We start from the raw sequence: 26278 nt of genomic DNA, 5'->3' as shown, positions 1-26278 counted from the left end.
GAATAGACCCACCTCTGAGACCAATAGTCTCAGCGGAGGGATCAAAAACTTTGCCTCTTGCTAAGTTCGTAGATAGCAAGTTTAAAAAGTTGTGGTTAGGAAGAAACAACATCCTTAGAGATTCATGGGACTTTTTAAGATGCATTAAACAAGATCAGTACAGGGAGGAATTGACCTTCCTAACGGTGGATGTTGTAGATCTGTTTTCAGTAATACCACATGAAGGAGGACTGGTATTTTTGGAAGAAGCAATGCTTGAAGATAACAGTCTGACTCATGATGAATGTACAGTTATCTTGCATTTAACCGACTTGGTTTTGTGCCCCAACACATGCGAATCTTGTTTTAGCAAAATGGGAGGAAAAGCTGATTTTAAATTCAATATACAGCCAGAAATGGCTTTTATATAAAAGATTCCTGGATGACAAATGTATTTTTTGGATTGCATCCAGTGAAAAAATTATTGAATTTATAGGTTTTCTGAATAACAGCACAGATTTTCTGAAATTTACATATAAAGCTGATAAGGAAAAGTTACTATACCTGGACACAGAAATATATAAAAAAGAAGGTAAACTATGTTCCAGAGTATATAGGAAGGCAACCTATTCAAATTCATATCTACATTACACTAGTGCGCACCCTACACACCCAAAAGCGGAATTTAGTCAGTGGCCAGTATATATGGTCTTCGAGAATTACCTCTGAGGAACAAGCTTTTATATAAGAAATGAAAATTCTTAATCAAATGTTTGTGGCAAAAAAATATCCGGTGTCTTTTGGAAAATATAGAAAAATAAGTTTTACAAGGGAGAACACGGATTTTGGGCAAAAATGAGGAAATAATACGAAAAAATAAGCATGATGAAAATTTCAACAGGGCTTTGGTGCTGGAATTTAATGCAACTTCAATTATGGTGAGAAATACACTGGAAGAAGAATTGAAAAGGTTCACTTCCATTACTGATTTGGACAAAATTAGTAAGGAAAGGTTAAGAGTGGTATACAAGAACTCTTATAATTTGAATAATTTGTTAGAACACAATACTACGAACAGCCCGAGTAATAAAAGAAAAAAATGGAACATACAAATGTGGGCACTGTTCTCAGTGTGCTTACATTGTTAACAATGAGTCCATATACTTAGAAAGTAGAAATACAACATTAGTGGGGAAGGAATATTATAATTGTGATGATTTTGGCTTGCTGTATTTAGCCAAGTGTAAAGCCTGCCAGGCTTTTAACATAGGAAAAACAGAACGTAAGCTTAAAAGAAAAATCTATGAACACATATATGATATACAAAGTAAATAAGAAACCAACGCTCTATATAGACACACTCAAAATTGTGAGAATGCACGCTTTTTCTTTTTTGTCTTGGAAAAAGTAAAGAATGATGAGAGGGGAGGCCTATAGGAAGAAAGGATAGAGTATAGGGAGCTTTGGTGGCAGGTCAACTTACAAGCCAATAAACATCCAGGATTAAATGATCATATATCAATAGCCCTGCTTTGAAAATTGAGGGCAGCTAAATTATGAGCCCCATTTTTAATAATGTATTTTAATATTGTCATATTGTATTTTAAATAGTACAAAAATATGGATATATCATTAATCAATTTATATACATATATATATATATATATATATATCTACACATACATACATTTTTTACATATTTTTTTATAATTTTTTTTTTTCATTTTTAGCTTAATGTCTAAATATAGGGTCAGTGTTTTATACTATCCCTGTCCTCACCTTACATTCTTTTTATTCCATCAACGTCAAGTAAAGCACTTGTTCAATTTATTTTAACATTTTTAGTAAGGTATTAATTTCATTTATGGTATTTTACGAAGACAATTCATATCAAGTTCAATTAATTGTATTCAGTTCTTACTTTTTAAAAATGTTTCATGTATTATTTAACATAAAAGAAAAGTCTCAAGTAACATTTCTTTATACATATCAGTTGTTTTTAGGGTGCAATGAAGGATAATGGTCACTAGATGGCAGTATAACACACTGAAATGAGCAAAAGCGTTTTTTCTTGAAATGAAATGTTTACAAGTACTGTTTCTAACAATGTTTTTACAAATATACACTTTTTATCATTGTTTTATGCATTATTCATAAGGATCTTAATATTTTAAATATCAAACAAGTCTGTTCTGTTCAAAGTTGTAATGTTTTGTTCATGTTTTAATACACAAGTAATGCATTACCATACCACAGCTTTTGGTATTATGATCTCTTCAAAAATTAATTAACACGTTAATGGCTCATTGCTGTTCTATTAGTATAAAAAGGATTAATTTTTTGCAAATAACCCACATCTGAGGAAGTGTTACAAACGAAAAAAAGAAGTTATGTCCTTACCATAACGTTCCATGTGGAGTGTTCATCTCGCCTTGGTTATTACACATGGGTTCGGAGCCGATCCTCGGCTCCGTGCCGGCCGACTGCAAGCTCTGCATCGAGAAGAAGCTCGAGGACATCTAATACCCACAATCCCCCTCTGCCTTTACCTCAGATCTAGTTTGCAAGCAAACCAGACATAAAAGCACACACACATGCTAACTATATACATAGATGTACATATATACAAACATACCAAGGGTATGATAGTAACACTAATAATGCAACAGCAGAAGGAGAATACTCCAGACCAGGCACCAAATTGAACGTTCTTCCTAAGGGTGGGAGGGGTGGGAGTGTAACCAAGCGAGATGAACACTCCACATGGAACGTTATGGTAAGGACATAACTTCTTTATGTGAGAGTGTTCAATCTCGCCTTTGTTCTTACACATGGGTAGCGTCCCTAGCTCCATGATCCTGAGAAACTCAAGGGAGAACGTTCCTGAGCACAGTGGAACCAAAGGTTGCCCTATCCCTAGAAACCCTGTCCACTTTGTAATGAGAGATAAATGTATGTGGTTTAGCCCAAGTAGCAGCCGCACAAATAGTGTCTAGTGGTGGCGAGCTGCGTGAGCCAAAGATGTAGAAACTGATCTGGTGGAATGTCCTTTGGGTTTGACTGATAATGTTTGATCAGAGGCCTCATAAACATATGTGATACAGTCAGTTAGCCATTTAGAAAGAGTTCGTTTCGTAACTGCAAGACCCTTTCTGCTGTCAGCAAAAGCTACAAATAGTTGATCAGATTTCCTGTGATCTTTTGTTCTATCCAAATAAAATCTGTGTTGTCTATGGACATCCAGTTTGTGCAACATATACTCCAATTTGTTAGAGTGGTTCTTAAAGAAGGTGGGTAATTCAATGGACTGATTAATATTACTAGAAGAGCAAACTTTGGGGAGAAAGGATGGATTAGTGCGTAGGGATACTCTGTCAGAATGAAATATTAAATAAGGATGTTTGACAGAAAGGGCCTGAAGCTCAGACACTCGTCTAGCAGATGTAATGGCCACTAGAAATAAAGTTTTCCATGACAAAAATTTCAATGTGCAACTTGAGGCTGGTTCAAAGGGTGGCAACATCAATTTAGAGAGTAACAGGTTCAAATTCCACGGTGATGTCGGACTTCTGACTGGTGGTCTGATATGAAAAGAACCTTTTAAAAAGCTTTACAAAGTCTGTGAGCCATGATAGGCACCACATTCCTCTACATGACAGTTAGAAATGGCAGCTAACTGTACTCTTAAAGTAGCCGGGGAAGCTCCCTCATGAAATAGTTCAGTCAAGAACTCTAAAATCTTGTTTAACGGAGCTATAACAGGGTCCAAATGATGTGACTCCGCCCAAAAGACAAAACGCTTTCCACTTACTGGTGTAAGTCTTCGTAGTGGAAACTTTATGAGAAGCCACTAAAATATCTTGAACCGCCGATGTAAGGGGAACCGACCTGGCTAGAAAGGCAAGCGGAGCAGCCAAGCTGCCAGATGGAGAGATTCTAGAGATGGGTGAGGAACTCCTGACGAGTGAGTCAGTAGATCTGGCTCTGGGTCCAGCATCCAAGGTCCCCGAATGCGGTGATGCAATAGAAAAGGGAACCAAATTTGACGAGGCCAGAACGGAGCAATGAGGATAATAGTCCTCTGAAGGTTGTTGGCTTTCTGTAGAAACTTTGCAATCATGGGAAATGGAGGAAAAGCATATAGGAGACCCGGGGCCAATCGTGCACCAGCGTCCCTGGGGACTTCCCTGGAGGGTAATAGGGCAAAGTAGCTCCTGCATTTGGCGTTCATTGGAGACGCAAACAGATCGCAGGTAGGCTGGCCCCATTTGCGAAAAATCATTCTCGCAACTGACTGTTTGAGGGACCACTCGTGAGGCAACAGTATTGCCCTGCTCAGCCTGTCGGCTATGACGTTGGATGACCCCGGGATGTGCGTTGCGATCAGAAAGCGACCGGTGGACTCCGCCCATTGCCAAATTCTCATGGATTCTCTGCATAGTTGGTAAGACCTGGTTCCCCCTTGCTTGTTTATGTACCAGACTACGGACATGTTGTCTGTCTGAACTGCAATGGTCCCTGGAGGAAGAAGGGGAGCAAAGTGTTGCAACGCCAAAAACACTGCCCTCAACTCCAGAACATTGATGTGCAGATTGTACTCCAGATTGGTCCATTCGTCTTGGACTGTCTGTCCCTGAAAGATGCCCCCCCACCCTATCAGGGAAGCGTCCGTGGTTATCGTCGCTGACGGTGCGGGTAGCACAAATGGTCTTCCGCTGGATAGGTTGCAAGTCTGTAACCACCACATTAGGTGTGATTTGCATGTTTTCGTTATCAATATTTCGTGAGTCAGTGGAAGTTGTTGGAATGACCATTGTGCAAACAGAAGCCATTGTAGCACTCTCATGTGCAGTCTTCCCAATGGTATCACAACGAGAGAAGCTGCCATGAGACCCAAGACTTTCAGAACAAGTTTTGCCGGGGACTTTCTGGACGACAGCAGAAGAGAAATGTTGATTTGAAGTGCTACTATTCTTTCTGTAGGAAGTCTTAGAACTAAATGGTGCGTATCTAATTCCGCTCCTATGAATAAGATATGCTGTGATGGCTGTAGTAAAGATTTTTCAAAATTTACTGAAATTCCAAGGTGTGTACAAAGTTGTAGGGTGTAATCCCTGGCCTGTATCAGTTGACGCCTGGTGGTGGCAGACAGGAGCCAGTCGTCCAGATACGGAAACACCTGGAATCCTAGGCGCCTCAGATGAGACGCTACCACTGCCATGCATTTGGTGAAGACCCTGGGGCTGTGGTCAGACCAAAGGGCAGGGCTCGAAACTGATAGTGACTGGCTCCCAGCCGGAAGCGCAAATGATCCCTGGACGCCCTGGCCATTTTGATGTGGTAGTATGCATCCTTCAGATCTATTGAGCACATCCAGTCGTCCTTCTGTAAGAATGGAAGGATCGATTGAAGCGTGACCATTCGGAACTTTTCCTTCTTGACAAAGGTGTTGAGATGGCTTAGGTCCAGAATCGGCCTCCAGTCCCCTGTTTTCTTTGGAACTAAAAAGAACCTTGAGTAAGTTCCGAATCCTATTTGGTCCGCTGGGACTGGTTGGATGACTCTCTTTCCTAGCAGCTTTGAAATTTCTGTAGCTGCTGGCTCTCGCAGATGGGGTGGTACATCTGGGAGTTTTCTCTTTGGAATGGGGGTGGATAGAAATGGGATTTTGTAACCTCTGGTAACAACGCTTTTTACCCAATTGTCTGAAGAAAGGTTTTGCCAGGCCTGAGGGTATAAAGCTAAGCGACCCCCGACTGCCTCCAGAGCAGGACAGTCGGGCCTCCTCTCAGGAGTGCTGAAAAGGTTTGCCAGGGAGGTTATCCCTGTCACCTTGGTTTTGTGGACCCCCTCTGCCGCCAGGGTGGCGTCTTCCACCTCTGCCCCCCCCTCTGCCTCTAGAGGGGGCATCACCCTGTGTGTTTGGGAAAGATCCTTGGGGTTTTCGAAACCACATTTTCCCACCACGTTGCCCTTTGGGGTACGGTCTGGAAGGGGTGGAAAAACGGACTCCGACAGCAGACAGAGTCTTTCCCTCCTGTTCACACCGGGTAAGGGTCTCCTTTACTTTAGGGCCAAAAAGTGTGGCTCCATCAAATGGGGCGTTAGTAAAGGAAGACTTGAAGGCTTCCGCAAACGAACATAAGCGCATCCAGGATTGCCTACGAAGAGCAATCGCTGAAGCCGCTGCCCTACTCGATCCCTCGGCTGCGTATGATATCAGCCTCATGGACGAGTTTACAATGGATGTAAGGGTGTTGAGATGTGCTGTAACTTTCTCTGAAACAGCAGCATCTGTAGTACCCTGGAGGGTATCTCCCAACTCTTTGACTAGATCCCTCTGTAAGCGTGTAAAATGAGTCAAATAGTTCAGGGAACGCATAGAGAAAGCCGCTGAACTGAAAATGCGCTTCCCGTATCTGTCCATGGTCCTAGAATCTCTGTTAGGCGGATGGACAGATGAGGAAGACTCCGACATCTCCTTTTTCGTGGCCGCTGCCACCACCATGGCATCTACTGGAACTCCTTTGGTGAGGTAAGCCTTGTCCTGTGGTGCCGTAATGTACTTATTAGGCTTCCTAGGGACTGGTTCCACCGTGTCAGGTGTCTCCCACGCCTTGAGCAATCAACTCCATTAACTCATCGAAGGGCGGAGTGACCCAGGAGGAGGAAGGGCGAGCACCAAATGCCTTCAGCAGAACTGACTCATCCTCAGAAGGGGGGAGGGACTGCCAATCACCTCTCTGCTTAGGATCTCCAAGATGTCAGAAAAGGAGACATCTTCCGTAGGTGACTTTGGGGACCCTTCTGACTCATCCAAGTCAGTATCGGATGTTAAAGATTCCTGTGGAGAATCTAAGTGTCTCCTCTTACACAATCTTTTCCTAGGGACCTCTTCGGGGGGAACATCCGAAGAAGCCTCCGAGGAAGAGGGGGCACCCTCCAGGGGTGGCTGAGACACCGGTGCTCGACGCTTGGATGTGGCCGTTGGTGCAGAGGAAGATAACGGTCCTTTATGGGGAGGAGAAGCTGTTCCTGCTGATGTGGTTGTCTGGGTAGACAACACCTTCCTCATGAGGTCGAAGGCCCCCGGGTCCCGAGTCGAGGTATCTCCCGGTTCGGAAGAAATGGGAAGAATCCCGAAACAGGAACCGAAGGCACCGACCCGAGGACGGAACCAAGTCGATCCGCGCCGAGGCTCCGAGAGGGAGTGTCGGAACCGAAACATCAGTCCGACTCTCGGTCCCGGAACCAAGGATGGATCTTCGGCTCCGAGACTCCAGTACCGGATCGGATGGAGTCGAGGTGAACGGTGCCGACCGAGAAAAAGACGGTTCTGGCACCGAGGGCTCCACAATCATCAGTTCAGCTTCTTCCGCCTCCCAAGACTGGATAGGTCTCGGAGGAGGAACAGATGGAGATAGTGGAAGGCCTTCAAGTCTCGACATCAACTGAGAGGAGACCGAGATAAGCTTGGATAAGGCCGTATTCTCCATCAATTTCTGCACCACACGGTCCACATCGGTGTCGGAGAGGGGCCTGGAAGAACGAGTCGAAGGGATCGAAGACGGAGCCGACCTCAAGAGAGTCGGTGGAGGGAGCTCCGTCACCGGTTCCAAGACTCGAGGCTCGGAAACTGCCAACAGTTGAACACTCGGCCTCGAAGTCTGTGGAACCGGTGATCTAACTTTGCCCGAAGAGCTCGGAGCCGATGACTTGGGCTCCGACGTCTTCGATTCCTTCGAGGATTTGGATGCCTGGTCTGAAGCATCCAGAGCCTCCTGGAAAGAAGGTTTCAATAACCCTCTGTCCATCAGTTTCCTGCGCCTATCTGTCATGACCCTCCCACTAAAAGAGTGACAAATTGAACAGTCCTCTTGTAAGTGGAGAGGGCCAAGGCAGTAGACACAGGAACTGTGGTTGTCAGTGACCGACATTTTTTGGCCACACTGGCAACGTTTAAATCCAGATTTCATTTTCTCAGACATTTTGTAGTAAGAGAAAAAAAGTCAAGTCCAGTAACAGTCAATCCAGAGAAAAAAGGTCAAATCCGTAAAAATGTCAGTCCGGTTGTCTAATCCAAGTAGGGTGGTAGGCCCCGAAAAACTCTATACCAGTTAAAAGAAGTTAAACTAAGTTAACGGTACCGAGAATTTCTCTCTACACACACACCATACACTAAATACACTAACAAGTAATTTTGAACAAGTTTTCCTAAAATTTAACAAAAAGAAAGTTAAATCTTATCTGAAGATGCTCGAGCTAGCCTCCAACGATGCGAATGCAGCAGCGGCAAACTAGATCTGAGGTAAAGGCAGAGGGGGATTGTGGGTATTAGATGTCCTCAAGCTTCTTCTCGATGCAGAGCTTGCAGTCGGCCGGCACGGAGCCGAGGATCGGCTCCGAACCCATGTGTAAGAACAAAGGCGAGATTGAACACTCTCACATCGTATGTTTTTAGCGTTCATGTGCTTCGTGTTTTTGGATTTTACGATTTATGTTTGTGTGATTAAAAGACTTTCGTGAAAGGTCCTACTGTCTGGAACTTTACTGTGTACCTAAAGAGTCTATTTTGCTGTGGATTATTGTGTTTTTTTGGACTCTTCTGGCATTTCTTTCCTTTAAAAATATACTGAAAATGAGTAAAGACACTAGTAAAATGGGCACCAATAGGATGAAGGAGAATTTCAAGTGCAAGAGGTGCATATTTTGTTCCCATATATTGGAAACAGGAGAAAAGTTCCATCTGAATGGTAAAGTTATTGTTATTAATGGGCATTACAACTGCAATACTCAAAATACAAAGCAAAGTGCCAAAATTGCGCCTTATTCTACAAAGGGAAAACTAGTAGACATTTTAAGAATAGGATAGGGGAACATTTATTAGATATCAAGCACTGCAGGATGACTAATGCACCTACTAGGCACATTAATGAATATAAAGACCACACCTTTAAGTTTTTGGTGGTTCAACATTTGGAAAGGGACCCACAAGGTAAATGTTTAGATATATATATTTAGATATCAGTGAACTGAAATGACAGTTGCGATGTAACGCAATGGAATATCTGGAAATCAATGAAGCTATAAGTATTTCCAGTATTTTAAAATTAAAAAAACATTTTAGGATAACCTGGATAAAGAAAAACAGGCGCTATACCATTTAGAAATTTTTTTTATATAAAGTTAGCAATTTTATTGTTGTTATATTATTTTATTAAAGTTGTATTTACTTTTGAATTTTTCTATTTATGAATTGTACTGGTTAATTTTCAACAACATATTTTTAACAATTAGTGATTAATTGGGGTTTTAACTGTGTAAACTATACAAGGCTGGGTTGGGTCATTTGATACTTGTACGATGAAGTCCTTTGTATTGTGTGCAGAAAGCGCTTAACGTGGATTAAATTGTTGTTGCATTAAATTGGTTGGTTCTTCTAAGCTGTGTTGTGCTTGATTCATCAAGGGTAGATCATGTCTGTTAAACCTGGTTGACTGCTTTAAGAAAGTCACCAAGGTCATGGACGAGGGAAACACTGTGCACCCTTGCCTACCTTCCCCACTCAAGTATTACAGAGAAACTCACTCAATTGGGAATTAACCCATGTGTCTCCAGGTAGGTAGCCAAATGGCTCGCTGACGGGACCCACACTGTCAAAGTGGGTAAATTCACATCTAGCAAAAGGCCAGTCATCAGGGTTCTGTGCTGGGCCCTTTACTGTTCAGACTTTATTTCTCAGATGTCCAGATAAATGTGGTTTTCTGTGCCACATCTTCCTGCTCCTCTGATTTCTGGAGTAGAATCGTTAAGGAATGGAGTTTCTGACAGCAACAGCAGACAGGGTCTTGCCATCCTGTTCACACCTCACCAGCCTATCTTTCACTTTTGGGCCAAACAAAGAAGCAGCCTCAATGGGGCGTTCATGAAGGAAGCCTTAAAATGAGTCCGCGAAGTCGCAAAGGTGCATCCAGGCATGTCATCTGGAGACTATACCCGTGCCTGCCGCTCTAACTGCTCCTTCCGTTGTGTATGAAATAAGATGCATGGAAGAGTTGGAAATGGACTCTAGGGTGGCTGAGAAGCCACGTTGTCACAGACCTTGTCGGAAACCGCTCCTATCAAGGTTTCAGAGAGCTGGTTGATAAGATCCCTCTGAAGCCTGGTAAAGTGTTTCACGTAGTTCAAAGGCCTTAAGGCGAAGGCCGATGAAGCAAACACATGCTTCCCTATTCTGTCTATCACCCGGGACTCCTTGTTGGGCAGATGGACAGTTTGGCTCTCTTCTGCCGAATCCTTCTTAGTTGCAGCTGCCACCACCATAGCATCTACTGGAAGACCTTGTGACCAATGTGGGTACTCAGTCGGGGGGTGATAACATTTTATCTAGTCTCCTTGGTATTGCTTCCAGGGTTTCAGGAGCCTTCCATGCATGCTGGACGATGAGCTGGATGAGCTCATGGGCCGGCTGGGTGACCCAGGAGGTAGTGGGCCGAGCACGAAAGACCTGCAGGAATATAGATTCAGCAGAGGAAGGATTAGAGGACTTCCAGTCACCCCTCTGTCTAAGGATCTTGAGGATGTCACCAAAGGACACCTCATCAGAGGGTGACCGTGGGGACCCTTCCCCATCATCAAAATCCATATCCTCAGTCAACGACTCCTCGGTGGAGTCCATGTGCTTCCTCTTGCACGATGCTTTGCGGGGTACTTCCTCTGTAGGAGGTTCTGGGGAAGACTGCAGAGACGGGGTCTCCTCAGGTGGTGAACCCTGAGGCCCCTGTGCCTGGTGTCCGGTGGTTGTGGCTTGTGACAGTTGCAGCGCAGAGGGGGGACAGGACTCCGACTTGTGGGGTTTGCCAATGGAGGCAAGCGCCCTCTCCATAGCCTGGAAGGCTGGCCTACCCACGGAGGAATGGGAGCCCAGAACTGAGCACGACAACCTCGGAACAGGGGTCACACCCAACCCCAACAAGCCGACCCCCAGACCAGGTGTCGCAAGAGGACTGTGAACCATGAGAGAGAGAGGATTCCTGGAGGGTGCCATAGAAAAAAACGGCGTGGAACCAGGAATGCCCTCCCCCACGGCACAGCCACTGGCCTGAGAAGAGCCTGATGCCCAGTGCACCAAGGGCCACAAGGACGACTCTGGTTCCAAAGTGAGATCCACTATTGGACTCGGAGGAAGAGAAGTTGCTATCGGAGTAATAGGTTTAAAAACCTGGGTAGAAGTCGAAGGAGGAGTGTACGTTGGAGTTTGAGGAGATATACGTTCACCTGAAGGAGGGAATGTGTACTTTGATGGGTGAGAGAGACGTCTGGCCACAAACTGGTCAACAAGCCGCAACACATCTTGCTCAGAGAGGCTCCTGGATGACCTCATAGAGCTGATGGCGATTCTGGCCTTTCTAGAAAATGACTACATTGATTACCAGCGAATGGATCCAAGGAAGGAGAATACTTGGTCTTTGCTAATTTGGGAGGTGCAGAGGCTGGAACCAAGAGCATCTGCACTGAAGAAAATGGTCTGGAAGTAGTCTGCACCGACGTCAGTGCCATAGAAATTGAAGATGATTGCACCGTAAAGGCAAAAGTCTGCCCCAATGGGTATGGTGCCGTCGAGGAAAGTTTCTGCATCAGTAATAAGGCCGGTGCCGAGAAGGACTGCACCAAAGAGCTTGTCGGCGCCGAAAATGTCTGCACTGTGGAAGACAAACATCATACTCAGAGCCGAAGGGGATTATACCAATGGTGCCGAAGGGAACTGTACCTGCATGGACAGTGCCGGTAAGGGCTGCGATGGAACTGTCAGAGCAGTAGTTGTCTGCACTGAGAACTCCGGTGCCGATAAGGAAGACATGGCTGGAGCCAGAATCATTTGGGGCAGTGCTGAGCCTGGAGTCGACAGGGACACAGGTGGCAGCGCCTAAGTAGTAATCAATTTCACCTTCTTATGAGTCGACTCCCTACGATCTCCAGAGGGAGAAGAAGGGAGAGACCTCAATGATGAAGAGGAAGAATGCCTCTTATGGGGTTTAACAGGAGGGGGTGAGCCCTCCGACCCAGAAATAGACTCAGAGAAAGGAGATGTGAGAAGACCTTTCATTATTAATTTATTCTTCCTCTTGTTAAAAGTCCAGGTCAAAAAGTTTCTACAAATCCCACACGGGGGATCCACAGTAAGGTGGGAGACATTCAGACAGTAGACACACAAGTCATGGCCATCGGAAAGCGGTAATTTACGGCTGCAATCCTTACCCTGCTTAAAACCAACACTACTTTTCTTATCCAAAATTATGATATGGAGAAGAACAATACCAAAAAGAAGAGGAAAGTCTACCCAAAAGGGTAAGAAGAGAAAAGGAAGGATTACCAACAACGGTAATGAATAATTACCTTCAGAGGTAAGAAAAGGGTAATAAAGGGAAAAAGACTAAAGGGAGTGAGTCTAAAGTATATGGTAGGGTAGGAAAATAGTAGTAGTAACTATTGAAAAACTTAAAAGTAAGAACAAAGTATACAACTTTCAAAAAATTAGACACTTATCTGAATGGCTTGACACGGCTGTACAGCAATGCAGCAAACGAGATCTGAGGTAACAGGGAGCAGAGCATTCTGGGTAGGACCTTGGCTAGAGTTTTTGGCTGATGCGAGCTTGACATTGGCTGGCTCAGTTCCGAGGACGGAACCGATAACCCATCAGTAAGGAATGAATGAAGATTAACATCAGATCTAATTGTTCTGTAAGGCTACTATTCTCCAAGTACATGCATCCAAAATCCCACTCTCTCCTTACTTACTGGACTCTCCCCCCATTTCCTCATCATCCCTTTCCACTTTAATGTATAACCCTTTGCTTGAACTACATATATGAGCCTTGAGTATGCAGCTCTAAAATATCCACTGAAATCAGGTAATCCTAAATTACCCTATTCTATGGGGAGAATCAACCTATCCCACTTATGTGTTGCCGTCAAGCTCCTCTTTAACTATGATCCACAACTTCTCCTCTGCTTGATAAAAATACAGCTGGCCTGTACATAAAACTAAAGGGACTAAAAACAATTTCACTGCTTCTATCTTACTACCCCTAGACATAATCAGGAGCTTCCACCTTCTAGCTTTTTATTATCTTTTGTTTATGAGTCTTCCCACACATCCTTATTTGCCATAACAGAATCATTTTTAATCCATACATCTAAATACTTCATCACATCCTTTGGGGTATTGTTGAACCAGTTCATGTATGAACACAGTTTACTGCTACAGTCTTTTATTTATCTTCATTACATATGCTGAAAAGACTTGAAAATGTCTGAAAACATTACAAAAAAAATATGCTATTCTGGATTTATCAAGTACGAAATAAGATTACCTGTGAATGCAGCTAACTTGTCTTGATAATTATGCTAGTTATATTCTCACTGATACAGTCCTAAAATTCAGTGACAATATTCTTTGCGAGAAAGCAAGTTTTTAAATAGTTTTAAGTTTATAAGACAAACGAACATTACAAAAGCTAGATTTTTCTTATGGAAAAGACTGAAATAGACTACTACTCACTAAAAATTCAGTTTTAGAAATATTTTACAATTTCCCATTTAATAAAACTAATACACTGCAATGAAACTAATGACACTTTAGTAATGATCTTGCCAGTTAAATCTACAATTTACTGTTGCAAAATACATTAACTATTACTGTATTTTATTTTTCTATTGCAATAATTAGCCAATATATGTCAATTTCTATTTTTTGTGCTAAAATGCTGTGTTCAAGAAAGGGAAGATTTAAAAATCATGTAAATAAGCTCAAGTACAGATGTTTTACCCTGCAATTATAAATGTGTGTATCATGTGTAACTGTTTGTGCAGCTTTTCCCCCGGGCCTACGCTGAAAATGGGTTTTACCCAGTCGGACTTTCCGTGATCAACAATGACAAATAAATAAATTAAATAATTCAGTCCTTAGCAGTTATACCAGTTCAATAAAATTAAAAAGGATTTCGTGGTGCTAGAACACATGAGGAATGAATTAAAACACACAGGTCTGCACATCTGTAAGATACAGTCATTTAACAAAAATAAATCAAGAATCAAGAATTAACATAGCAGGGTGAAGGCATCAGTGATAATAAACTGACAGAAGACCGACTGCAAAATGTCAGCACACAGCACTAGTAATCAAGACTCCAACTTCCTTTTTGTCTGTTTGCTTTAGCCATTAAGCCACACTTTGGAGAGTACAACTGGAGACGAATCACTCAGCAGTGTGGTTCCTCCTCCAAAGCCAACACTCCTCTGAAAAGGAAAACTTCTATGGTTATCACACAAAATAATTATTTCATAAGATTTGGACGGTGCAGTGGTGCAGCAGGTAACGTTGTCACCTCACAGCAACAAGAGGTTCTCCGATTCGATTTTTGGCTGGGGTGCCTTCTGTGCAGAGTCTGCATGTCCTCCCTGTGTTTGTGTGGGTTTCCTCCGGGGGGGGGGTGTCTGGTTTCCTCCCAGTTAAAAGACATGCATCTGGAGTGTTTCTCCCCGGGCCTCCACTGAAAATTGGCACATTCCAAGTCAGACTTTCCCGGTAAACAAATGATAAATAAATAAAACAAAAATAAAAAAATAAGCCATCAAGAAGTACACACAATCAATATATCCACATTCAATGACTATGGCTAAAAAGCCGAGCATTTTTGGGGGGCTAACCACCTCTGGGTAGATTACAGTACAGGACATCAGAAAGAGTCATTCTCCCTCTTACAAAAGATATCTCAGAATACACAGGACCCCAAAATACAATTCCCATAAGGCAAAATGAAAAGGTATACTGAATTCCAGGCAATGCATCCATTGTCACATTTTCTTTTCCAAACATTGCATTCAAAGTGCGTAATATCAACAGACTAGAAAACCCCAACCACTGAAGGCAACCAATGCACTTCCTTCACTGCAAACTATATAAAACAAAATTATGAAAATAAAAAACTTATAAGAATCAAACAAAAGTGACCTCACAAAAACACAATAAAATGAACAGTGAAATAAATACAAAAAAATGCGAGTCCAAGGGCAGAACACTATTCAAGTAAACACCATTACCTTTTCTGCCTTGCTGTACAAAGACTTCAAAACAGTGAACAATGGTGGGCAGCCTTTGCTGAAGTTGACTCTCAAGAACTTATCCAGTGTTTCTCTTAATTTTTCACCTATAAAGAAAAATCAGTATTAAACAAGGCTATACATTTTTTTCTTTTAATCACTAAAGGCATTAGGCTGGCAAATTCTTATAGAATGGAAGAAAACTTAACTCTACATGTACAGAATGGATTCTTCAACAAAATCAGTTGCAATAATGGCCCAAAGTCAAAACTGCAGCACAGTTTTCAAGCAATTTTCTATGCTCAACAGAATTTAAAAATGCATTTCTAAAGACCCTTAGTTCAAAATGTAACTCGAAAGGGCAGCAACAGATAATATCGGATATTGAGCTGAAACAGAACAAAAATACTCAGAGATCATTCAGCGGTACTTTTGCTAGTCTGAATCAACAAATCAATTTGTATATCTTTAAGAGTAGAGTGACACCTCAACACATTATTACACACACACACACACACACACACACACATATATATATATATAGGGAGAGAGAGAGAGAGCTGGGACCATATGATCGAAGTTTTAAAACTTTGAACATTTAAAAAAAACAAAACAAAAACAAATGAATACACATTTATGCAGGGGGGCAAGCCCCCCATGCACCCCCCCCCCCATAAACAGATATAAAAGTGTAAAATCCTTAGACTATCTTAAAACCAGGAGAACTGGAGACACCTGAGGAAAAGTTCTAATAAAAGCAAGAAAAAAAGGTAAGCTAAAAGAAGGGAAGGTAGAGAATGCCCCACCCCTCAGTCCACAACAAAATAGGGGACAATATCTCTGACAGGAAAAAATGAGGCAAAGAAGGGTGGGAAGCAATAATATAACAGTGATCAGTAGGATATCTACTGTTATGATAAGTTCTTACACAGTTGTACTATGTACTTCCTTAGGTCACTGTTGCAGTATTCCAATACTGTTGGGTGATTCTCAGTGCTTAACACTTGGAGATGGTAGATGAAGATCAGACATGGGAGAACTGTCAGGTAATCACAGACCTACTAAAGGAGGCTCTGGATCTAGGAAAAGCATCTACTCTATAATGCTTTGTGAAAGTGAGCACAGATGACCAAGTGGCTGCCTCCAAAACAGCCATGTAATCAATTCTGTTGTGAAAATCTCCAGATGACAACTGCTCTAGAGGAATGGGCTTTAAATGGAGAAGGTGAAGATCTACCACAATGGGCATAAACAAATGAACTTTGAAAGCCAGTTAACAATGGTTTGTTTGAAGACAGTGTTACCCAGCTTGGCCTCTTGGAAGCAAATTGGTCTGTCTTCTGAATGCCTTAAGTCTTATCCAAATGAAACCCATGTTGCCTGCACAGCTAAGGAATGTAAGTGACCTTCGCCTTTGGATTTGAAAAGAAGGTGGGAAGATTAATGGCCCGGTTGAAGTATAACTCACTCATTGACCGCTTCAGGCATAATGAAAGGAAGGATTGGCCCGCAGAGAAACTCTGTCCCTATGGAAAATAAGGACTGGAGGAGGGACTGAAGCTCAGAAATCCTTCTAGAAGTAAGGGGCAACAATAGACTGGTTTTCCATGCACAAAATTTCATAGCAGCCAAAGCCACTGACTCAAAACTGGTGGAGTAAATTTTTCTGAGACAAAGTTAAGGTTCCCACAGGGGGGAAAATACCATCATATGTGGGTTAAAAAACTGCCTGACCTCAATTCTAGAGAGCAGTGGTTGGTCCAAAGGTAAACATACTGAAATAGCAGACTGATGCACCATAACAGATGAACAGCCTAGGCCAGCTCTTAAAGAGCTCATACATATATAAAAGAATATTAGGAATCTCAGTTTAAAACAGTACTGTGTGCTTATGATACTAGACAGAAAATCTTTTCGATCTGGATATACAAGACTTTCTAGTAGTAGGTTTTCTCACCTCCAGAAGAACCTATGGCATGTCCTCATAAAAAAAAGTTATGTACTCCCCATAACGTTCCATGTGAGTTGTTCATCTCGCCTTCATTCTTACTGATGGGTTCGGAGCTGATCCTCGGCTCTGACTCGGCCAACTGCAAAAACTCAAGGTCTTCAACCAGCTCGAGGCCAACTCCCTATCCCATGATGCACCTGATCTTCCCTCGGATCTTGTTTGCTGACTGACTACTTAGTATAAATATGCCACTCAGAGAGTTGAGTAAGAGACAAAGTACCCTATAAGAAAGGAGACGGATCTCAGGTAGACTGGATGGGGGTTCGAGGATGGAACGTAAGAATGAAGGCGAGATGAACAACACACATGGAATGTTATGGTGAGTACATAACTTCTTTAATGTGAAGTTTTATCTCGCCGTTCATTCTTACTGATGGGCAGCATTCCAAGCACCATCTTTCTCGGGTGGCTCATGGGAGAATATTTCTCAGAACTGTGGAACCAAAGGAGGTCCTGTCCCTGGAGGCCTTGTCTACTTTGTAATGAGTGATAAAGATATGAGGTCTTGACCAGGTAGCTGCTGCACAAATAGAATTGAATGGTAACCTTGCAGAAAAAGCTAATGAGGTTGAAAGAGCTCTAGTAGAGTGGGACTTAAGGGAGCATTTTGTGAATTATAAATGAAGGAAATGCAATCTGATAGCCATCTTGACAAGGTTACTTTTGCCACTGGAGCACCCTTCTTTGACTCTGAAAAGGAAACAAAGAGCTAATCCATTGACCTGAATTGTTTCATTCTGTCTAGGTAAAATCGGAGTTGTCTATGAACATCAAGTTTGTGCAGCATGTGTTCCATCCTATTTGTGTACTGAGGAAAAAAGACTGGCAACTCAATAGATTTGTTAAGATTAGTCTCTGAACAAACTTTTGGTAAGAAAGATGGATTCGTTCTGAACAAAACTCTGTCATTATGGAAAATCAGATAAGGAGGTATAATGGTCAAGGCTTTTAGCTCAGAAATCCTCCGAGCAGAAGTAATAGCTATCAGAAAAACAGTCTTCCATGAAAGGAATTTCAAAGAACAGGACAAGGCTGGTTCGAAAGGAGGTAATATGATTCTGGAGAGGACAAAATTTAGATTCCATGGCATGACTGGAGCTCTGATTGGTGACCTCAAATGAATGGCACATTTAAGAAAGGCTTTAGCAAGTTGATGCGACATGACATAGGAGCCCTGGAAACTAAGATGAAAGTTTGAGATCACTGCTAATTGAACTCTAATGGTAGCTGCAGCAGCTCCTTCGTTGAAAAGTTTAGTTAAAATTCCAATATAGATGGGATTGGAGCTAGATAAGGATCAAGATCATTCTTTGAGGCCCATAAAGAAAATCTCTTCCATTTGCCAAGATATAACTTTCTGGTAGATGATTTATGCCAGGATGTTCTAATATGTTGGGCCTCAGTTGAGAGGTTGTAAATCCTGGCTATTGTGGGAATTGCAGCAGCCAAACTGTCAGTTTGAGGGAATGAAGAGAAGCATGAAGAGCCCCTGATGAATAGGTTAACAGATCCGGAACTGGGTCCAGGATCCAGGGTTCTTCCAAGAGATGAGGCTGGAGGAAGGGAAACCAAATTTGCCAAGGCCAGTAAGGGGCTATTAGTATCATGGTCCTTCCCAGAAGTTTTGCTTTCTGTAATACCTTGGGAATGAGACGGAAGGGGGGGTAAATGCATAAAGGAGACCCAGGGGCCAATTGTGCACCAGTGCATCCCTTTGGGCTTCCCCTGGTTGTGGAATTAGGGAAAAGTAGCTGCTGCATTTCGTGTTTGTTGGGGTTGCAAAAAGATCGCAGCAAGCTGGCCCCACCTGCGGAATATCCGTTCCGCTACTTGTTGCTTTAGAGACCACTAGTGAGGTAGTAAGATTGCCCTGCTCAGCTTGTCTGCTATCACATTGGATTTCCCCGGGATGTACGTTGCTATCAGAAAGTGGTGAGAGGAGATTGCCCACTGCCATACTCTCATGGCCTCTCGACACAGGGGGTAAAGATTTGGTTCCTCCTTGTTTGTTGATGTACCAGACCACTGACATGTCTGTCTGAATTGCAATTGTTCCCAGAAGTAGAGTGTTTTGAAAGGACTGCAATGCTAGATGTACCGCTCTCATCTTTAGGACATTTATATGCAGATGAGCCTCATGTTTCTTCCACATGCCTTGGGCTGTTCTTCCCTGAAAAAGCCCCCACCTACCTAATCAAGGAAGCGTCCGTGTTCACCGTGGCTATGGGATTGGGTAGAACAAATGAACGTCCACCACTGAAGGTCCTTCTTACATGCATTCGTTATGATAATTTGGTGTGACATTAGAAGTTCCTGAAAGGACCAGTGAGACAATAGGAGCCATTGTATAATTCGCATGTGCATTCAAGCGAGGGGAATGGCAATGAATGTTGCCATCGATCCTAGAAATTTGAGTACCATTGAGACTGGGGCCTTTTTCCTTGGAAGCAGGTCTAATACTTGTTCTCATAAGAGAGAAATTCTTTCTGGAGGCAGACAATGTCATTGAAACTGTGTTTAATTCTGTTCCTATGAAGACAGTCTGTTGCAATGGCGATAAGGCAGATTTTTCTGAGTTGATGGTAATCCCCAACTGATTGCATAAGTCTAAGATTGTGTCCCTCTCATGAAGAAGTTGATGCTTGGTGGTGGCAGTGAGGAACCAGTCATCTAGATATGGAAACACCTGGAATCCCAACCATCACAGGTGAGTGGGGACTACTGCCATACATTTGGAGAACACTCTGGGGGCTGTAGTGAGACCAAAGGGCAGAACGCGAAATTGATAATGGCTGGCTCCTAGCTGGAAACGTAGATGATCCCTGGATGGTCTGTCCATCTTTATGTGGTAGTACGTGTCCTGCAGATCTATATAGCACATCCAACTGTCTTTCCCCAGAAAGGGAAGTACTGACTGAAGCGTGACCATCCGGAACTTCGTCTTTTTTACCGACTTGTTTAGTCTGCTTAGATCCATAATAGGACTCCAGTCCTCTGCTTTCTTTGGAACTGAAAAGAACCTTTAATAAGTTCCGAATCCTCTCTGGTCTGCTGGGATTGGCTGGATGACTCCCTTGTCCAGCAACCTTTGTACCTCTATGGTTGCTTGGTCCCTGTGATTGGGTGGAACATCTGGGATTTTCTTTACTAGAGGGGGTGGAGTGGCAAAGGGAATAGAGTATCTTCTGGATATTATGCTTTGGACCCAGCTGTCTTTTGTTATTTTTATCCAGGCGTCTAGGTACAAAGATAGGCATCCCCCGACTGCTTGGAGAGATGAACAGTCGGGCCTCCACTCAGGAACACTGACAGGGCTTGCCAAAGAACTGGTCTCTGTCACCCTGGTTCTGCAGACCCCCCCTCTGCCGCGTGGGCAACATCTTCCATTAATACCCAGTCCTCTGCCTCTAGGGGGTTGTCACCACAAGTGTTCTGGAAAGATCCTAGAGATTTACGGAACCATATCTTTCCACCTCCCCTCCCTTTAGGTAAGGTCTATTTGGGGTAGAAAAACGTACGCCGATGGTAGACAAGGTCTTTCTGTCCTTTTCAATCCTGGTAAGAATTTCCTTTACCTTAGGTCCGAAAAAGGATGAACCGTGAAAGGGGGTGTTAATGAAGGAAGACTTAAAGGGTTCCACAAAGGAACATAAGGGCATCCAGGAATGTCTCCTGAGAGCAATTCCTGTACCCGCTGCTCTGCTCATACCATCAGCTGCATATGACAACAGAAGCATGGAAGAGTTCACTATCGAATTAAGAGTGGAGAGCTGGGAAGTTACCTTGTCTGAAACTCCCGCAGCTACTGAACCATGTAGGGTGTCTCCTAGCTCATTCAGGAGATCCCTTTGTAACCTAGTAAAATGTGTGATTTAGTTCAGCGATCAAAGGATGAAGGCTGCTGAACCAAACATACACTTCCTGTATCTGTCCATAATCCTAGATTCCCTATTAGGAGGATGAACAGATGAAGTGTCCGATAATTCCTTTTTGGTGGCTGCTGCCATCACCATAGCATCAACAGGTACTCCTTTAGTAAGGTAAAGTTTGTCTTAGGGGCTAGTTATAAATTTGTTAGGCCTCCTGGGGACAGGCTCCGTGGTGTCTGGGGACTCCCACGTCCTTTGAGTGAGTAATTCAAGCAATTCATCGAAGGGTGGAGACCCCAAGAGGTGGAGGGTTGAAACCCAAAAGCCTTCAGGAGAACTGACTTATCAGAAGGGTTAAGGGATTTCCAGCCACCCCTCTGTTTAAGAATCTCTAAGATATCTGCAAAGGAGATATCTTCTGAGGGAGACCGTGGGGACCCTTCTGACTTATCCAAGTCAGTATCCGAAGTGAGTGACTCCTGTGGGGAGTCCAAATGCTTCCTCTTGCAGTGTCTCTTCCTAGGAACTTCTTCAGTGGGGGCTTCTGGAGAGGTCTCGGAAGAACATGGCTCACCCAATGGAGCTTCCTGAGGCTCAGGATCTCTACACTTCAATGGAGCATGTGATCAAGAGGCAGACACCAGTGCTTTCAGGAAGGGAGCTGCTCGAAATGATGGAGTGGTTGTCAGGGTGGACAAAGCCTTCCTCACAGCCTCAAAGACCCCTCGGTCCCAAGAGAAATCCCTCGGATCTGAAGATCCGATGGAAATAGTCTGTGCCGGTACACAGGGCTCCGAGCCAGAGTTCGGGGCCGAACTCACTCGAGCCAAAGCCCCGAGAGCCAAAGTTGGCACCGACAAGTCGGTCCTACTATCCTCCCCAGACCCGACTGGTGAGTGTTGGCGCCGAAGGTATCAGGGCAGTCGGGGCCGAAAAACCTATAGAAGGTGTCAGATCCGAAGGGTCCACAATCACCAGTTCCGTGCCCTCCGGCTCCGAAACATCCATGCAGATCGGAGGAGGAACAGGAAGTGTAAGAGGAACTAAGGTCGGCTCCGAAGCCCCTGGGACGGTGCCGATAAAACTTTTGCTAGCGCCAGTATCTGTAGAAGCTTCTTCACCACGAGGTCCACATCCAAATCAGACAGTTTACTTGAGGCCCATGAGGAATGTGATGAAGCCACCGATTGCAATATAAGGGACCAGCTCCTAACTATAATGACAGTCAGTTCTGAAGGCTGCGGAACTGATGTCGATGCTTTACTAGAAGCTGACTTCGATGTAGATGGAGTTTTTGTCGGTTCTGTCCTTTTGGAGTGTTTGACTTATCCAATGATTCTTGAAAAGAGGATTTAAGCAAACCTTTACCCATTAACTTTCTCTTTCTTTCATGCAACACTCTTGAACTGAAGGATTGGCATATGGAACAGTTTTCTTGCAGGTGAACCTCACGCAAGCAGTAAACACATTCAGTATGTCCATCAGTTATGGACATCTTTTGCCCACATCTAGGGCATTTTATGAAGCCAGACTTAGCTTTTTCGTTCTCCTACTGAGACATTTTCAACAAACCAACAGCAAAAACCAGTAACAATAAAGATTCACATAAAAGCTAGTCAAGCCTTGTGAAAAGATAGGCTTTAGAAGTTACGTTCACACTGAAAATATTTATCTGCCTGTATAAAAGGAAGGGCTGCAAATTCACTCTAATACACACACACAGTACATTATCACTGATAATCAAGAGAAAAGGCCTTAAAACACGGCCACTAACCTCTATGATATTAATAATAAGGATAACTATGTGCCCTATAAAAAAATGAGGGCTAAAAGGCTAATACAACACACTCCAATCTAATATAAGAAGAAAAATTCTGCCCTGTGGAAAAAAAGGGCTATAATCTATCAAACACACACTCTTATCTAAGGAAGATCAAGAGAAAAAAGGGGCCTAAAAACATGGCCACTAATTTCTCTGTTATTAAGTTAGCTTAAATAGAGATAGGGAGAAGAGAAAGCCTAACAAAAAAAAAAAAAAAAAAAAAAAAAAAAAAAAAAAAAAACAGGCCTTAAAGACTAACAATATACTCTATTGAAAGATCTGACTACAAAATAAAAACTACACACTCGAACTACTATATAAAATGGCTAAATGACTATTTTAGCTAATATAACAGCTATAATTTCTAAAGAAGAAAAGTTATTCACGGCCAGAGCTGGTGAACGTCTGATCAAGTTGCAGCGGCAAACGAGATCTGGGGGAAGATAAGGGTGCATCATGGGATAGGGAGTTGACCTTTAGCTGGTTTAAGACCTTGAGCTTTTGCAGTTGGCCGAGTCGGAGCCGAAGATCGGCTCCAAACCCATCAGTAAAAACGAACGGCGAGATACAACAACTTCACATCTGATGTTTGAAAGGGATCAGAATTCTATCGTCTACATTGTCAGGCTGACAGAAAGGAGATTGAGATGAAGCAAAGAACCCTTTCTGTGCAAGCAAGGGGAAACCAATGCTGTCTGGGCCAAAAGGGAATCATCAGCAAGATTTCTGTTTGTCCCTTTGGAGTTTTAACAGAACCTTCAGAATTAGAGGTGCATGAGGGAAGGCAGAAAGAAACCTCTCTTCCCAAGGAAAAGACATGGCCTCCGTCCACCATACCTGCAGGCAAAGACTCCTAGAGCAAAACAGCTTGAGCTACTTGTGACTGAAGGCAAATAAATCTATCTGTGGAATGCCCCATCTGTAAGCTACCTCCCTGTTTAAAACCCATTCATGATGGTGTTCCATGGATCTGCTTAGAGAATCTGTCATGACATTGTCCTGGGTAGGAATGTAAATAGTTTGTAGGAACTGGTCTCATGCTAGAAGAACCAATCTGCATAGCAGATAAGACTTTGTCCACCCCCTACACACACACACACACACACACACACACACACACACACACACACACACACACACACACACTACATTGACATCATCTGCAAGGCCTGAATAAGTACCCTCATTTCTTTCTCATTGATGTATTCCTTCCTTTGTTTTGGGGGCAGTGAGCCTGGACTCTCTAAAGAGCCTGTCCGTGTACCCCAATCTAGATCTGAAGCATCTGTGTGCAGCTCCTGAAAGGGAACCACTGATTTGAAAGGAAGCCCTGGATTGAGCTACACCTGAGATATTCACCACTCTAATTCTCTTTTCTGAAACAGAAATAATGGGATCAGAGTACCTAATGGGTAACAATATTTGGACCAAAGCGATTTCAGGTACCACTGTATCTTTCTCTTATTTAGTTTTACAAAAGGAAACCTGGAGATGGATGCAGCCATGAAACCCAGAGATCCAAGAATTTTCCATGCCCGGCAAGAATGAAGGAGTAGGGACTGAAAGAATAAGGAGAGAGAGTCGGATCTTCTCTTGTGGGAGAAAAGCCAACATGAGACATGTGCTTAGCCTGCAGCCTAGAAAGACCAGGTCCTGTATAGGGGTCAATGCAGACTTTTTGTCGATTTACTGTGAACACCAGACTTTGCTGAAGGGTGATAGTATATTGGAGATGCTTTAACAGGACTTTCTGAGAGGATGTTTGCATTAGTAGGTTGTCAAAGTATGGGAATATTTGAATTCCCTGTATCCTACAAAAAGCAATAGCTGGGGCTAGGCACTTTGTGAAAAAAATGGGAACTGTGGATAACCCAAAGGGTAAAGCAGATTACTGAAAGTGTGATAAACAAGCAGAGAACCTGAAAAAGTTAATGCAAGAATAAATGGGAATGTGAAGACGAGCATCCTTTAGATCCAATGAAATTAGAAAGGCTTGTAGAAGTATGTAAGGAAGGAGAGTTTGCAGAGAAAGCATTTTGAAAGAAGGCACCTTCAGAAAAGTATTGAGATGGGACAAATCTATGATAGGACCACATTCTCCTTTTCTAGGTACCAGAAAACATCTGGAATGTAAGCCTTTTCCTACATGTCATGGTGGCACAGATTTTACTGTGCTTTGGACATGTAAACCCTGAAAGATGGGGGGGGGGGGTGCACCTGGTTACATGGTTGGGAGGAAGCAGTGGGATACACCTGAAGGCTGAACTGTCCCCCCTCAAAAGCCATTTTGTAACCTTGATGGATAATGGGCAGGACCCACTTGTCCGAAATGATGATCTGCCAAGTTAAAAGGGATGAGGTTAGTCTTTCTGACAGACATAAGGACAGAGGGATGGACTGAAGGAGATAGGTGACAAAAAAAGTACAGTTTTGTACCTACCATAAATGTAGATGTCCGATAGATATGCAACTGCAGTCCTGACATATGGGTTGTCCTGCCTCAGGCAGCCCTTCGGTCGGCCGGATTCCGAAGTCTGGGTCCGGCGTCGGCTGATGTCGCCTCCTCCCCGACGCCAGAGCGGCTGGGGTATAAAAGCATCGGCCGACGCCATCTTCTTCAGTGTTTCTTGCCCCAGATGCCAGGTGCCCTCCAAGAAAGACTAAATTTAGAGAATGGAGGAAATTCCCGACATGCCCAACAATAATAAACAGATACACCATAACAGATATCCCCAGCTAACTTGAAAAAGGGGTATGGACCCAAAAAAAAAAAAAAGGAAATACAGTGGGGTAGGAGGGAGGGAAAACCTGACTGCAGTTGCATATCTATCGGACATCTACATTTATGGTAGGTACAAAACTGTACTATGTCCTTCAAGAATGCAACTGCAGTCCTGACATATGGGTTGAATACCATAGCCAAGCTGGGGGTGGTAGGACCTAAGATAAAGATGGTGTAGCTAAAATGCCCTGCAGGACTGCAGAAGCAAAGCCTGCTCGGGATCTGGAATATAAAAGGCAGGTTGTAATGTTTGGAAAATGTATGCACGGAGCTCCATGTAGCAGCTTCTAGAATGTCCTTTGTAGCCACCCCTCTTAGAAAGGCTGTGGTGGTGGCTGTAGCTCTGGTGGAGTGTGGCCTGATATTGGCTGACACATCTTTTCCATGGAAAGAGTAGCAGAATCTGATGCAGTTTCCAATCCATTTTGAAATTGTTTGTTTGGAAATTGCCTTTCCTTGTACTCCAGCAGTGTAAGCTACAAAAAGCTGGTCAGATTTTCTGTTGGCTTTTGTTCTGTCCAAGTAGTAGCGCAATTATGTCCAAGTTGTGCGGAAGCCTTTCTCCTTTATTTTGAGGATTAGGAAAGAACGTAGGCAGGTGAATTGCTTGATTTAAAGAAACCCTGGATATCACTTTTGGCATGAATGAAGGACTGGTTCTTAAAGAGACTCTGTCCTGATGAAAAATGAGAAATGGTGGTACTGCCATGA

General features: G+C 43.3%; 1 protein-coding gene across 1 annotated transcript in view; it reads right to left on the bottom strand.

Annotated features, from left to right (window-relative positions):
- Positions 1-26278, bottom strand: part of NAA16 (N-alpha-acetyltransferase 16, NatA auxiliary subunit) — a 2694704-nt gene that overhangs the window by 1605878 nt on the left and 1062548 nt on the right. Inside the window, exon 9 of the mRNA XM_044071699.1 lies at positions 15084-15190. Coding sequence (XP_043927634.1) covers positions 15084-15190 — 107 coding nt within the window. The remainder of the gene's footprint in view (positions 1-15083; positions 15191-26278) is intronic.

Source organism: Protopterus annectens, chromosome 5.part0 (assembly GCF_019279795.1).
Source record: "Protopterus annectens isolate FY-2018-M chromosome 5.part0, PAN1.0, whole genome shotgun sequence".
Taxonomy (NCBI): Eukaryota; Metazoa; Chordata; order Ceratodontiformes; family Protopteridae; genus Protopterus; species Protopterus annectens.
The sequence above is the reverse complement of the archived record's forward strand: the minus strand, read 5'-3'. Positions and strand labels throughout refer to the sequence as shown.